Source organism: Gymnodraco acuticeps, unplaced genomic scaffold (genome assembly GCF_902827175.1).
Source record: "Gymnodraco acuticeps unplaced genomic scaffold, fGymAcu1.1, whole genome shotgun sequence".
Taxonomy (NCBI): domain Eukaryota; kingdom Metazoa; phylum Chordata; class Actinopteri; order Perciformes; family Bathydraconidae; genus Gymnodraco; species Gymnodraco acuticeps.
The window spans coordinates 86,668-100,449 of NW_022990233.1; the positions used below are offsets into that span (position 1 = coordinate 86,668).

At 46.5% G+C, this 13,782-nt stretch overlaps 1 protein-coding gene across 1 annotated transcript in view; it reads left to right on the forward strand.

Moving 5' to 3' along the window:
* The window catches only part of clcn1b (chloride channel, voltage-sensitive 1b), a 58,244-nt gene that overhangs the window by 10,132 nt on the left and 34,330 nt on the right, over positions 1–13,782 (forward strand). The window contains 4 exon segments of the mRNA XM_034218919.1: positions 92–223; positions 1,060–1,188; positions 3,952–4,085; positions 6,230–6,307. Of these exon segments, the coding sequence (XP_034074810.1) occupies positions 92–223; positions 1,060–1,188; positions 3,952–4,085; positions 6,230–6,307 (473 nt within the window).

The window sequence follows — 13,782 nt, forward strand, 5'->3', positions numbered from 1 at the left end:
AAAGCACTCGTTCTGCACAACGACACATTTCTTGATATGTATGTGACTTTCTGTCAGTAATTAAATCACTAGTTCGCTCTCTGTGCCACAGATTGTTTTGCTCGTGTGCGGCGGTACATCGTGACGAAGATGGGGGAGGACTGGATCTTCCTGGTTCTGCTCGGCCTCACCATGGCTCTGGTCAGCTGGAGTATGGACTACACCAGCGCCAAGAGCCTGCAAGGTAATCAGGAGGCTGTGGCTCAGCGGGATGATCTTTGGATCAGGGGAACTGGTTCAATCGATAACATTGGATAAAAGTGTCTAACAAGTGACATGTAATATTATTATTATTAATATAACACAATTATAGCAGATAAGTACACCATGGTAAGTAGCAGTATATGTTTTCTTTAAAGTGACCATAAGCAATTTAAGAGGTAGCTGTGTTTATACTGGGTTCAACCGGTCTCAACCGGAGTGTTAATGGTTCACTATTAAGGATTTTTAATCTTTCACGTGGATTTGTAAGGCAAGGCAAGTTTATTTATATAGCACCTTCCAACACAAGGTTTATGTTGAATTTAGTTTGGTTCAATCTATGTGTATGTCTCCATTATGAAACATACTGTTACATAAATTAGATTATTTGTCAAACAATCTATCAAACTTTATTGATACAGTACTTTTCATACACAAAAGCATCAATGCGAACATACGTCATTAAACACAAGTCTGAATGAAATACATTAAAATACAAACAAAGAGTGTTTGTGTGGAGAGTTTTTTTTTAAATCGAGGAATTGTTACCACATAGAATGATATCACACCACTGAAGCTACCACATGTCAAGGTCATAGAGTTTATTAATGAGTTTGATAACATGAGTTTAATCAGAATCAGGTTTATTACCAGGTGAATTTGACTTGATGTCATGGTGCATACATAAAAAATACCATTAAATAATAATGAGAATATAGTAAAATATTACCGTATTTACATAGAGATAGAATGGAATAAAAAGTGATTACTCCGTTCTACTCCTGTGTGTAATGCACTGTTCTCTGTGTTGTTCCTCAGCCTATAAGTGGGTGTACGTGGAGCTGAAGGACAACGTGCTGCTGCAGTACCTCGCCTGGGTCACGTATCCCATGATCCTCATCATGTTCGCCTCGCTTTTCTGTCACCTGGTTTCTCCACAGGCCATCGGTGAGCTCTCCATCAGCTGTCAGTCTCTCTTATCCCCCCCCCCTCCGCTGCTTTCACCTCCTTTTATCTGTTCTCCTGCAGCAGGTTAGAGCTATCAGTGGGGAAGCCTCCTCCAAATGATAGCTTTGCGAGCGACCAATTACTTCACTCTGAAGAAGACGAACTGCTGCCGAGCTTCTCTAGGGAGACGTTTAATTTGGTTAAGTGATGCTACTTAAAAAAAGCAGTTCAGACTTGGTCATATTGAGAGTGACCATTTTACAGTGATACAGTACAAATAACACAACAGCAAAAATGCCACTTAATTGAGTTTATTGCAAAAAGCAGCCATTAGTCCACAGGATCTGCACAAACCAAAAAATACATCCCCTTCTTTTTATGGGAATGTGTAAGGAATGCCTCACAATGCATTATAACACAAAATATAGCAGGTCCCATCACACTAGTGGTGGTAAAAAAAAAAAATCCCTTTGTTTTTATGGCCCACAATTATTGGCCATTTTAGAAGTTCAGTAAACAACATGGGAGACGTATAAGGCCGCCTTTTCACTGCTTTTTTGTTGTCATACTTATATTTTGTATTCTTATATTCATTGTGTTGTCTAAACCCCTTATCAGTGCTATCCTGTGTTTCACACTTATTGCTGTTGCTGCTTTTATACCTTAAATATACCTTAAAATGAAAGATATTATCGCTTAAAAAAAAACAAGAAAGTCATTCAACTTATTTAAACACTTTGCAAATATAAGTGTTGTTTACCTTACAGCAAGCTACTGCTACATTGAATTCAAACTAGTTGTTTAATCACATGTTTACTACTCCCTAACACAGGGCATTATAACCACTCTTTCTTTATTCACTACACCTATCATCCGTCAGTCTCTTCCTCCATCTTGTTGCTTTCTGTTTTATGCTGCCTGCAATTAAACCAAATAACTATTTATATCGTACACTGCACTGTAACATTATTATTGTATTGTATACCTGTCATACTCTATTTAAGATTGTTTTGTTTGTGTTCTAGTTTTTTTAAGGGTTGATTTAAATGTTATTTTACAGTGTTTCTCTTTTTCAAGATGTCTTAAAGGGGACCTATCATGCAAAATGCACTTTGTGATGTCTTTTATAAACATGTGTCCCCGGTGTGTCGGGGAACTCACGCAGCGTCAGAAAATAAAACCCTCTCTCTTTTCCTCCGTACCCAAATCTCTAAAAACGGGGAACAACGGAGCTGATCCAGATTTGCGTCCGATATGACGTAATATCTGAAATGTGGACCCACGGCCCAATCAGAAACGTTGCTATCAGAAACAATGCCCGACTGTTTGGAACGTAATATGGTCGGTGTTTACATTAGCATCGCTAACACTCAGAGCTAACCTGTACTGGAGAGCATGGCCCATTCCCAAACCGCCCCCTACACCCTACCCCTCCGTTTGTGCGTTCACGCGGAGGGTCCGTCATATTATGGGCTGTTCCAAAGCAACGAGTGTGGAGCGGTGTGGAGGGGGAGTGGGCTATCAAGCCCTCAAACAGCGAGTCTGCAGCGGTGCTGACTTGAGACCGGTCTCTACCTGACCGGAGTCACGCTGTGTGTGTCCGTCGGGAAACACGCTGTTTACAAGTAGTTCCAGCAAACATCCACTGATAAACTGCAATGTTAACAACCTCATGATGACCTCATAGTTTTTAACTTAGGATCATACCTGTGTTTAGTCTAGAAAAAGGTACAATTGTGCATTTAATTATAAAGTTGTGTACATTTACAGACTGTTGCAAAAACTAAGAAGCTTATAAACATCAGGTTTAAAACTAAAAGAGCTTTGAAACACAATGAAAGATGTTTGGAGTTTTATTTGAGTTATTAATTTAAACTTTTTGTCTGAAGAGATGCTGATTTGAAACCGTTGTTACATACAGTTACGGCATTTCCTGTTTCTGCCGGAGAGAGGGGAGGCCGTCCCAAAGCTTGCTGCTGTATTTACTCCCTCCATCTGACAGGAGGGAGCCTCGTTGAGCTGCGAGTGTGGCTACAGACGGAGTTGTAGGGTCGAGGGAGTGGTTTGGGATTGGGCCCATGTGTGTGAAGAAGCAGGAAGTAAAAAGGAACTCACCTCGTGGTATAACCGGAAAGAGAGAAAGCCTTTGAGCTCCAGACTGTTTCAGAGAGAATCCTTGATAATCCATGATATGGCGTTTCATCACGGCAGCATTTAGTTTAGACAGTAGCTGCCGGGTCCCGCATGAGCTCAGCCCCTCCTTTTTATTTTTTTAAAGCTTTGTTCCCCAAATCATCACGTTAGAAACAGGAAGTGAAATAGAGGGATATGAGGCATGGCTAGAATGAGTGATCTGTTTGGTATTTTGAGCAAAACACTTCATAGACATGTTTTTGGGGCGGTGGTGGCGAAGTCCATAGGGACTTGGTTTGGCAACTGGAAGGTCACCAGTTCAAGTCCCGGCAAGACCAAGTGCTACCGAGGTGTCCCTGAGCAAGGCATCGTTCCCCACACTGCTCCCCGGGCGCCGTTCAAAATGGCAGCACACTGCTCCTAACACAGGATGGGTCAAATGCAGAGAAACAATTTCCCCACGAGGGATTAATAAAGTCCATCTTATCTTTTTATACATTTTTATATATCTGTGCTATTGCCTAAATATTGCATATAGGTGACCTTTAAGGCTTTTAATGTTTTCTATTAAGCCTATTGAATTTCCTTGTTGTTGAAATCCTTTATAAACACGCCGTCCTTGCCCCTCAGGTTCTGGTATCCCCGAGCTGAAGACCATCCTGAGAGGAGTGGTCCTGAAAGAGTATCTGACGCTCAAAGCCTTCGTGGCTAAAGTGGTCGGGCTGACGGCCGGCCTCGGCAGCGGGATGCCAGTCGGAAAAGAGGTAACACACAAACCCCCCTTTTCATTAAAGATTCACAGATAACAGATCCAGCATCACCCCACCATCCTTCTTCCTCTCTCTTCCCTCCTTCCTCCATCGCTGCATCTGCTCTGCGCTCAGAGGGTAATAAATCATCTTCTGTCGTGTTTCCTCTCTTCCCGGCCTCTCACGGGATTGAAGCAAATTATTCCCCAACAGAGGAAGCACATTCATTTTCTCCCATTACCGTCACAGGGCAACTGTCAAATCCAGCAATTACAGCGTGATGCATCTGCTGTGATTCAACACGTCCACGTAGAGATGTGATCTGCGTCTGTGTGTGTATTACATCACCTGTGTGTCATTAGGTTCAGACGTGGGAATCACATGTAACGATATTTCATAATCAGGAGGCAAAATCTGATCAGCTCATTTTCAGACAGGTTTTTATAGAAATGGATCAGGACAAAAGAGAGAGAGTCTTTGTTCCTGAAACTTTCAGAGTCTCTTTCCACAGAGGGGACACATGTTGATGTAGAAGAGACATGAAGAAGAGGGGACACATGTTGATGTAGAAGGAGACATGAAGAAGAGGGGACACATGTTGATGTAGAAGAGACATGAAGAAGAGGGGACACATGTTGATGTAGAGGAGACATGAAGAAGAGGGGACACATGTTGATGTAGAAGAGACATGAAGAAGAGGGGACACATGTTGATGTAGAAGAGACATGAAGAAGAGGGGACACATGTTGATGTAGAAGAGACATGAAGAAGAGGGGACACATGTTGATGTAGAAGAGACATGAAGAAGAGGGGACACATGTTGATGTAGAAGAGACATGAAGAAGAGGGGACACATGTTGATGTAGAAGAGACATGAAGAAGAGGGGACACATGTTGATGTAGAAGAGACATGAAGAAGAGGGGACACATGTTGATGTAGAAGAGACATGAAGAAGAGGGGACACATGTTGATGTAGAAGAGACATGAAGAAGAGGGGACACATGTTGATGTAGAAGAGACATGAAGAAGAGGGGACACATGTTGATGTAGAAGAGACATGAAGAAGAGGGGACACATGTTGATGTAGAAGAGACATGAAGAAGAGGGGACACATGTTGATGTAGAAGAGACATGAAGAAGAGGGGACACATGTTGATGTAGAAGAGACATGAAGAAGAGGGGACACATGTTGATGGAGAAGAGACATGAAGAAGAGGGGACACATGTTGATGGAGAAGAGGGGACACATGTTGATGTAGAAGAGACATGAAGAAGAGGGGACACATGTTGATGTAGAAGAGACATGAAGAAGAGGGGACACATGTTGATGGAGAAGAGGGGACACATGTTGATGTAGAAGAGACATGAAGAAGAGGGGACACATGTTGATGAAGAAGAGGAGACACATGTTGATGTAGAAGAGACATGAAGAAGAGGGGACACATGTTGATGTAGAAGAGACATGAAGAAGAGGGGACACATGTTGATGGAGAAGAGGGGACACATGTTGATGTAGAAGAGACATGAAGAAGAGGGGACACATGTTGATGAAGAAGAGGGGACACATGTTGATGTAGAAGAGACATGAAGAAGAGGGACACATGTTGATGTAGAAGAGACATGAAGAAGAGGGGACACATGTTGATGGAGAAGAGGGGACACATGTTGATGTAGAAGAGACATGAAGAAGAGGGGACACATGTTGATGAAGAAGAGGGGACACATGTTGATGGAGAAGAGACATGAACAAGTGGATTTTGCATAATAGGTGACCTTTAAAGTTACAGACACATCTCTGGCAGGATTACTATTATAATGTTTTTTCAGACATAATACGTTTAAATAAAGTCAACGTTTCCGTTGTTTCAGGTCAGATGTTATTTCTGTTTTTTTAAACTGTAGTATGTGCTCACGTGTTTCATTGTTGGTGTTTCGGCTGCTACCTGAATATGTTTAATGAAAGGCAGGTTTTCCTATCAACACTAAACATCTTGGTTTCTTATTTTCTAAGGTCACATTGTTCTGTTGTCATAATACACATCTCATTGATACTTCTTGCATTGCAGGTAACCCCAAAGTAACAGAAAGTAATCCGGTTGTATTACTTGTATATTGTGACACTCAGATTAGGTTAATGATATTTCTGTTTACCCTCCAGGGTCCGTTCGTGCACATCGCCAGTATCTGTGCTGCAGTGCTGAGTCAGTTCATGTCCATCTTCTCCGGAGTGTACGAGGTAAGCCGAGGCCCTGACCAAAACACACCGCATGCAGTTAATGAAGATGCGGTTTGCAGTTTTTACACGATATCTTGCTTTGTTCGCTGATGTTTTTGGGGAAATCACACAGTTCCCACAGGACCTTAAATCAAATCAAGTTTTATTTATATAGCACATTTATAAACGATTTTTGGTCGAGCCAAAGTGCTGTACATATAATAAAAATAGCCTACAGTAGAGACACTTTACAGCAAATACAACAGCACAGATTGTTCAGAATATCAGTATGAGAAATACGACACCCTCTGTCCTTAGACCCTCTGTCCTTAGACCCTCTGTCCTTAGACCCTCTGTCCTTAGACCCTCTGTCCTTAGACCCTCTGTCCTTAGACCCTCTGTCCTTAGACCCTCTGTCCTTAGACCCTCTGTTCTTAGACCCTCTGTCCTTAGACCCTCTGTCCTTAGACCCTCTGTCCTTAGACCCTCTGTCCTTAGACCCTCTGTCCTTAGACCCTCTGTCCTTAGACCCTCTGTCCTTAGACCCTCTGTCCTTAGACCCTCTGTCTTTAGACCCTCTGTCTTTAGACCCTCTGTCCTTAGACCCTCTGTCCTTAGACCCTCTGTCCTTAGACCCTCTATCCTTAGACCCTCACATCGTACAAGGAAAAACTTCCAGAGAAAACCCACAGTTTAAGGGAACATGGGAGAAACCTCAGGGAGAGCAACAGAGGAGGGATCCCTCTCCCAGGACGGACAGACGTGCAATAGATGCCGTGTGTAAATCGAAGAGATAATACATTTTACAGCATATAGACCGAATGTTAGGAAATGCATGTGTCTGTAATAAGAAGATGAATCCACGAGGATGTCAGCTACAATCCTGTGGAAGCCATCAGGGAAGCAGCATGACGAGACCCAAGGCAGGACCGCAGAGACAGGTTCAGCCACGACCCGAAGTCCACGACTTAATCCAGAACTCAGGATAGAGGATCCAAGACACAGGACTACAGCAACAAGGATCAGCCTCGACTCCGGATCCCGGCGTAGATATAGATACAAAACAAGACAAAAAGATTTGGCTGAGTTAATCGGAACAAGAGAATACACAGACACAGACAGAGAGGGGAAAAGGTCATTGGATAAAGCCACTGTTACTCAGTTTTTCGCACAGATCCACGGTTCAACAATACACCAGTATATTGTAATGACTTGTGACTCAAAGATTTAAAGCATGAAGACACAGTGGAACGTAAAAAACATGATACAATGAGGCTATTTTAAAACGTCATTAATTAAAAGCCAATGTACTGGAGTAAAAAGTACAATATTGGCATCTAAAATGTGGTGAAGTAGCATACATTGAAAATACTCACCCACCACTGCTAATGAAATCCACATCGTCAACTCTCAAGTGAATTAAGGTGATACAAATTGCAACATTTCACCTACTAAACATGAGTATGACTACTTCCAGTGTTCCAGAGCTGCACACTCAGCTTTATTTTGAAAATATTTGGATGAGCTTGAGAAATATAACGTTTTTCTATCAAAGCAAAAAATGTTAAGCAATTCCTCCCCTTGTTTAACTCCAAATAAGGCTCCTACAGGATTTAGTTAACCAAACGTGCCAATTTTTACCCTAAAAGGACCTTGAATTTGATATTGAAGTGAAAGTGGGAACCCTGTGACTCTCCCATCTGTCTCCCCCTCTTCCTCCCTCCCTCCATGTTTCTCGTGTCTTTGTTTTGGCTCGCCCTCTCGCACCGCCTCTCTGTTGATGTCTCACTGTATTAATAGTGTGATGGTAATGTCTGGCATGTGTATTAACAGTAATCTCCCTCCTCCTCGCCTGTGACCTTTAACCCCAGAGTGGGACCCGTAACCAGGACCTGTTGGTGTGTGGGTGTGCCGTGGGAGTCGCCACGTGTTTCGCTGCCCCCGTGGGAGGCAAGTCCCGCCCCCTCTTCCTCCTCCTCCTCCTTTCTCCATGATGCGTTCAGGCGCAGGTCTCCGGTCAGGTTCATCCTCCTGATTCAGTATCATGGAGGTTAAAACTGACCTCAGACCAGTGCACTGCATCATTATGTGGTGGATAAAACTGAATGAATGCAGATGAACCAGCCATTAGTACTGTAATAAAGCCTTGGGTTCTACGGTTCGGTCCACTTTAAAGGAATAGTTCAACATTTTGAGAAATACATACATTTATTTTGTGTGAAATGAGAGGATCGATGCCATGCTAATCATCAGGTGACAGGATGTCATTAGCTTAATTACTAGGGCTGGGACTTTAACGCGTTAATTAAGATTAATTAATTACACAAAAATTAACGCGTTAAAAAAATTAACGCATTTTAATCGCACTTATTTTTGCACCGCGGAACGTTTCTCACTGGATGAGTTTCAGGCGTACCGATTATACTGGAGCACCAACTAACGTTCATGACTTCAGACAACAACAAACCACAGTGAACAACAGTGGGAAATGTTGTTTTAAAAAACGGACGGATGGAAGCGTCGATAAGAGCACGGTTGTGTGCAAATTATGCAAAAAGGAATTCGCATATCACCGCAGCACATCAAGCCTCAAGTATCACCTCAATGCAAAACATATAGCAGCTAGCGTGGACGTTAGCCTCTTTTATCGCGTTCACACCAAAAAGAGCCGGTACTAAAATTAGTTCATGAGAACCTTTTAACCCCCACGAAAGTCCCTGCTAGAGAGCAGAGAGCTGCTAGAGAGCAGGGACTTTCGTACGGCTCTCTTGTGAGAAAAGAGCTATATTTCTGATTGGCTGGGCGGATTGCAAACCACGCCCCGTCAAACTCCCAAAAAAGTTTTGTGAATTTTATTATCCTCGCATTAGCATTATTAGCATTAGCCCAGCGCAGAAACGCAGAGAGACAAATGTATGGCAACACAAAATAAAACATGGGAGCGGTGGAGATGAGGAGGTGTCAGCGTTCTGGCGATTTACTCGGAAGGCTTCAGTAGAAGCTGCTGGGACTCCCAGCAGCTTCTACTGAAGCCAGTCCCCAACTCCGGGGACTTCCGGCCGGGGACTTTGGGCGGCAGTATACGCCGTGAAGTGGTTTGCGGCCAGCCAGTAAACCCAAAGCAGAAGAAGAAGAAGTGACGTCAGCGTCTTCATTTGCCTAATCCACCCCCAGGTTCAAAGAGTTCTCATGAACTAAGTTATCATGAACCTTTGTGGGAAAAGTACTGCGGTGTAAATGCGCCTAATGGTATACTAAAATCCATGTGAAAAAAATTGCTTCTCACTGTTCTCAGGTCAAATATTTATATGTGATTAAAAATGCGATTAATTTCGATTAATTAATTACAAAGCCTCTAATTAATTAGATTAATATTTTTAATCGAGTCCCCGCCCTATTAATTACATTACATTACATTGCATTTAGCTGACGCTTTTATCCAAAGCGACTTACAATAAGTGCGTTCGACCAACAAAATACAAGCTTGAAGAAAACAGAATCATATAAGCACATCAGGCTTCATAGAGCAAAACCATTTCAAGTGCTACTCAACTGGCTTTAGATAAGCCACTTTATTTTATATAAGCGCTTTGTTAGTAATTCTATCGCTCGAAGTGGAGTCGAAAGAGATGAGTTTTCAGTCTGCGCCGGAAGATGTGAAAGCTATCTGCTGTCCTGATGTCAGACACCAATGTCAGCCAGAATAGCGAACCGACGCGTTTTTGCAGATGGGAACTTGGGTCCCCTTCGCAGCGAGGGTGCAGCGAGCCGTTTGGTTGATGCAGAGTGGAGTGCACGTGCTGGGGTGTACAGTTTAACCATGTCCTGGATGTAGGAAGGGCCAGATCCATTCGCAGCATTAATCATTAAAGCTTATAAAAGGAGAACATGTGGTGAACTGGCCTTGCAGCACTTAAACATTAAGTTAATTAATCCCAGGTTAATGTAATGTTCGGACCTAGTTATGTCCCCTAATGTGGGCAAAAGCGTCCAAAATAAAAGTTTACTTGTCAAAGATTTCAGGGAATTTTGCAGAGAATAATGCATTTAAATAAATACTAAACATTTAAGTCCAAGTTGTTCCTTGAAAACCAATGATAAACGAAACAATTTAGGGGCAAGTCGATTTGAATAAAACTAATTGTATCGCCTGAGTTAGTTTTCACCAGAACGTGGCAGCAAAGCGATAGTTACGGCTGTAACTACGGTTCTATGAGTCCCGGATGACCGCCAGAGGCGGTGCTTTCAGCACTGGATATGTCCATCGCGCGCATGCGCAGCTCGAGTACCAATACCAACAAAGTCACCTGTGACCCACGTGACACCGGCTATATCAGCCGGTGTCGTCAGAGGATCTGTTCCCAGAATCTTCTCGCGAGCACACAATAATTCTGAGTGACAGGGAACTCTGGCGGTCATCCGGGACTCATAGAACCGTAGTTACAGCCGTAACTATCGTTCTATTTCGTCCCTACTGACCGCCAGAGGCGGTGCTTTCAGCACTGGATGACTTATACCAACAATGTCATGAAGAATCCAGTGGTCCTTGCTCACCACTGGAAAGAGCGGAGCTCGGCAAAAGGACCACGCCCAAAGAATGGGGAGTGGCGACATTGACCTGATGACAACTGGAGAATGTGCCAGAAGACGCCCACGACGCCACGGCGTAGATGGTCTCCAGGGGCACCACCCTCAGGGCAGCCCAAGATGTTGAGATGCTCCTTGTAGAGTGGCATCTCAGCCTGATGGCAGGGGGCGGCCACTGGCCCCGTAAGCCTGTGAGATGGTATCGACAACCCAGTGGGGCAGCCACTGGTTAGAGGGCATAACCTCCTTTAGTGCCGCAAGGGCAAAATCAAGAGTTGCTCCTACTGCCGTATACAGGCAGTAGCCTTGATATACGCCCTTTGGGCACCCCCAGGGCACAGCAACTTCGACGTGCCGTACTCCTGAATGTCAAAGCGTGCCAGCTGGGCAGGCTGATTGAAGTGGATTTGTGGAAGGACCCCGGGCCGGAATGCCACATTTGCCCAAAGGGCAACGCCTGAGAGTCCCACCTCGGGCATGTATTGTTTATGGAGAGGACATGCAACTCCCCGACTCGCTTCCCTGAGGCTATGGCAAGCAGAAATGCTGCCTTCGTGGGCAGCCACCTTAGCCCCACCTGGGCCAGGGGCTCGAAGGGAGGAGATGATAGGGCATCAGAGGCAGGTCCCAAGCCGGAGCCCTCGGGGGGCTAGGGGGACGCTGCCGTAAAGCCCCTCTCATAAAGAGGGACACCGACCTGTGGCACCCCGCCGTGGCGCCGTCGACCCGAACATGTCGGGCAGAAATCGCAGCCACATAAATTCAGAGTGGAGTGAGAACGTCCACTATCTAGAAGGGACTGTTGTCTAAGCAACAACGTACATGCTGTCCCCAAGGACCACGCACATTCTTGCCCCCCAGTTGGGGTAGGAAGTGCGTGAGTGCAAGCTGCACAGCCCGAAGCTCTAGCACGTTGACCTTGCGCGCACTCTCCTGGGCTGCACTGCACCCCACCCTGAGAGACATGAACCTATGGTGATGGTCTCCTGGCGGGATGGGATGGCGCCCATGGGCACACCCACTAGGAGATAGGCCCTGCCCCTCCAGCGTGACAGAGAGTGGAGGCAATGCTGCGACACCCTGACTTCCCTGTGCCTGTGCAACTTGGCGTCCAAGTGAAGGCTGTTCAGCCACATCTGCATGGGGCGCAACGACAGCGGGCCTAAGGGCCCAGCGGCCGAGGCAGCTGCCAGTCTGCCCAAGGGCCGGAGGACCTGAATATAAGGCACCATCTTGCCCACGTGGAAGTAGGCATCCCTCAAGTCCACGGTTGAGCACCACTCCACCTGTGCATATGCAGTGGTCAGCATATAGAATGGCAGCACCCTCGGGAATCTGTTGATTCCTCTGAGGTCCAAGATCGGGCGAAATCCGCCGACTTTCTTGCTCACGAGAAAGTACGCTGAGTAGAACCCCCTGGGCTAAGCAGAGGGTCTTACTGGCTTGATTGCGTCCTTGGACAGAAGGACTGACAACTCTTGGGCCAGAGCTAGGGCCCCTGCCGGATCGCTGACGACTGTCAATTAGACCCAGCCGAAGGCTAGGGGCCGGAGCTGCGGTCCGTACCCCTGGGTTAAGGTGAAAACCACCCAAGGGACGGAAGTACAGACCGCCCAGTAACTGAGCTGCTGCTGGGAAAGCAGCCGACGACCGGGGGGGCACTGGGGCACGAGGCCGTCTGGAAGGCGGGCGACCTGGGGCACGAAAGTCATTGGGTCACGCCGCTAAGACCTCTGCAGACCACCCCTGTAATCCGGCGGCTGAGTGCGGCTGCTAGAGCGGCCCCTGGGCCTGCTGGGAGTGGGCACAGGTCTGCGAAGACCCGAGAGCTGCTGCCTGGTCTGCCTAGCTTGGGCGGCACGCTCCAGTGCCTCCAGGGCAGCTGACCTAAACAGCTCTCCTGGCTCGACTGGTACGCAATGGAGGACTCTCCTACATGCCTCCGTTAGTGGTGACTGGGCCAGCGAAACCTGGCGACGAGTCTGTACCAGCGACAAGGCCTCCTCATACAGAGGTGCATCAACCGAAGGAGGTGCGTCGGCCGAAGGAGGTGCGCCAACCGAAGGGGGGGGCTAGGCCCGCTAGCAGCCCCTACACCGGGCCCAGGCTGAAGGGCCAAGAGGCGACTTCATCATGCCCCTATTGGCAGCTAGCCGATCCACTTTAGAGGACAGCTTGTTTCTAGTCCTTCTATTGGGGGGAGCACACATAGCCATCGCTCCCTCAAGTCGCCGGGAACGGCCGAATTGATCTGCAGGAGGATGTGACAAGGAGAGGTGTCTGTTGGCTGCTGCCAGACGTTCCACCTCAGTGATTCTAGCCACTCTGAGCGCCCGAGGCATGCAGCTACAGCTCATGCAGGCGTTTACCGTGAGAACCTCCCTCAGATGCTCACATTTCGTCCCCACTGACCGCCAGAGGCGGCCGAGGCAGGAGGGGCAGCGGTCGTGGCCGTCCTCGGGCTCAAAAGAAGCCATACAGGCGCTACATGAATGAGCCATTCCGTAGGTAGCCAGATGCAGCGTAGCCGGGAGCGGGTACACATCCTTCACCAGCTACCTGCTTAATGGAAAGAGTAGAGCGTTGCTGCTACTCGCCGAACAGAAAGAGGGATGTAATTACACCCACGTTACCGGCAGAGGGAGCGGGAGCGAGAGCACTGCCTTCACCTGGCTGGATTAATAAACACGGCAGTTCAGCGTCTACCAGTAGCGGGGGTGGGAACACAACCTTCACCAGCTACGTGCTTAACTGAAAAACAGGGCAGTTCCGCGTCTGCCAGGAGCGGGGGCCAGAACACTACCTTCACTGGTTGAGTTAGAGACGAATGCCAGATGCAGCGTAACCGGGAGCGGGTGCGGGAACACAGCCTTCACCGGCTACCTGCTTAACGGAAAAACGAGGCAGTT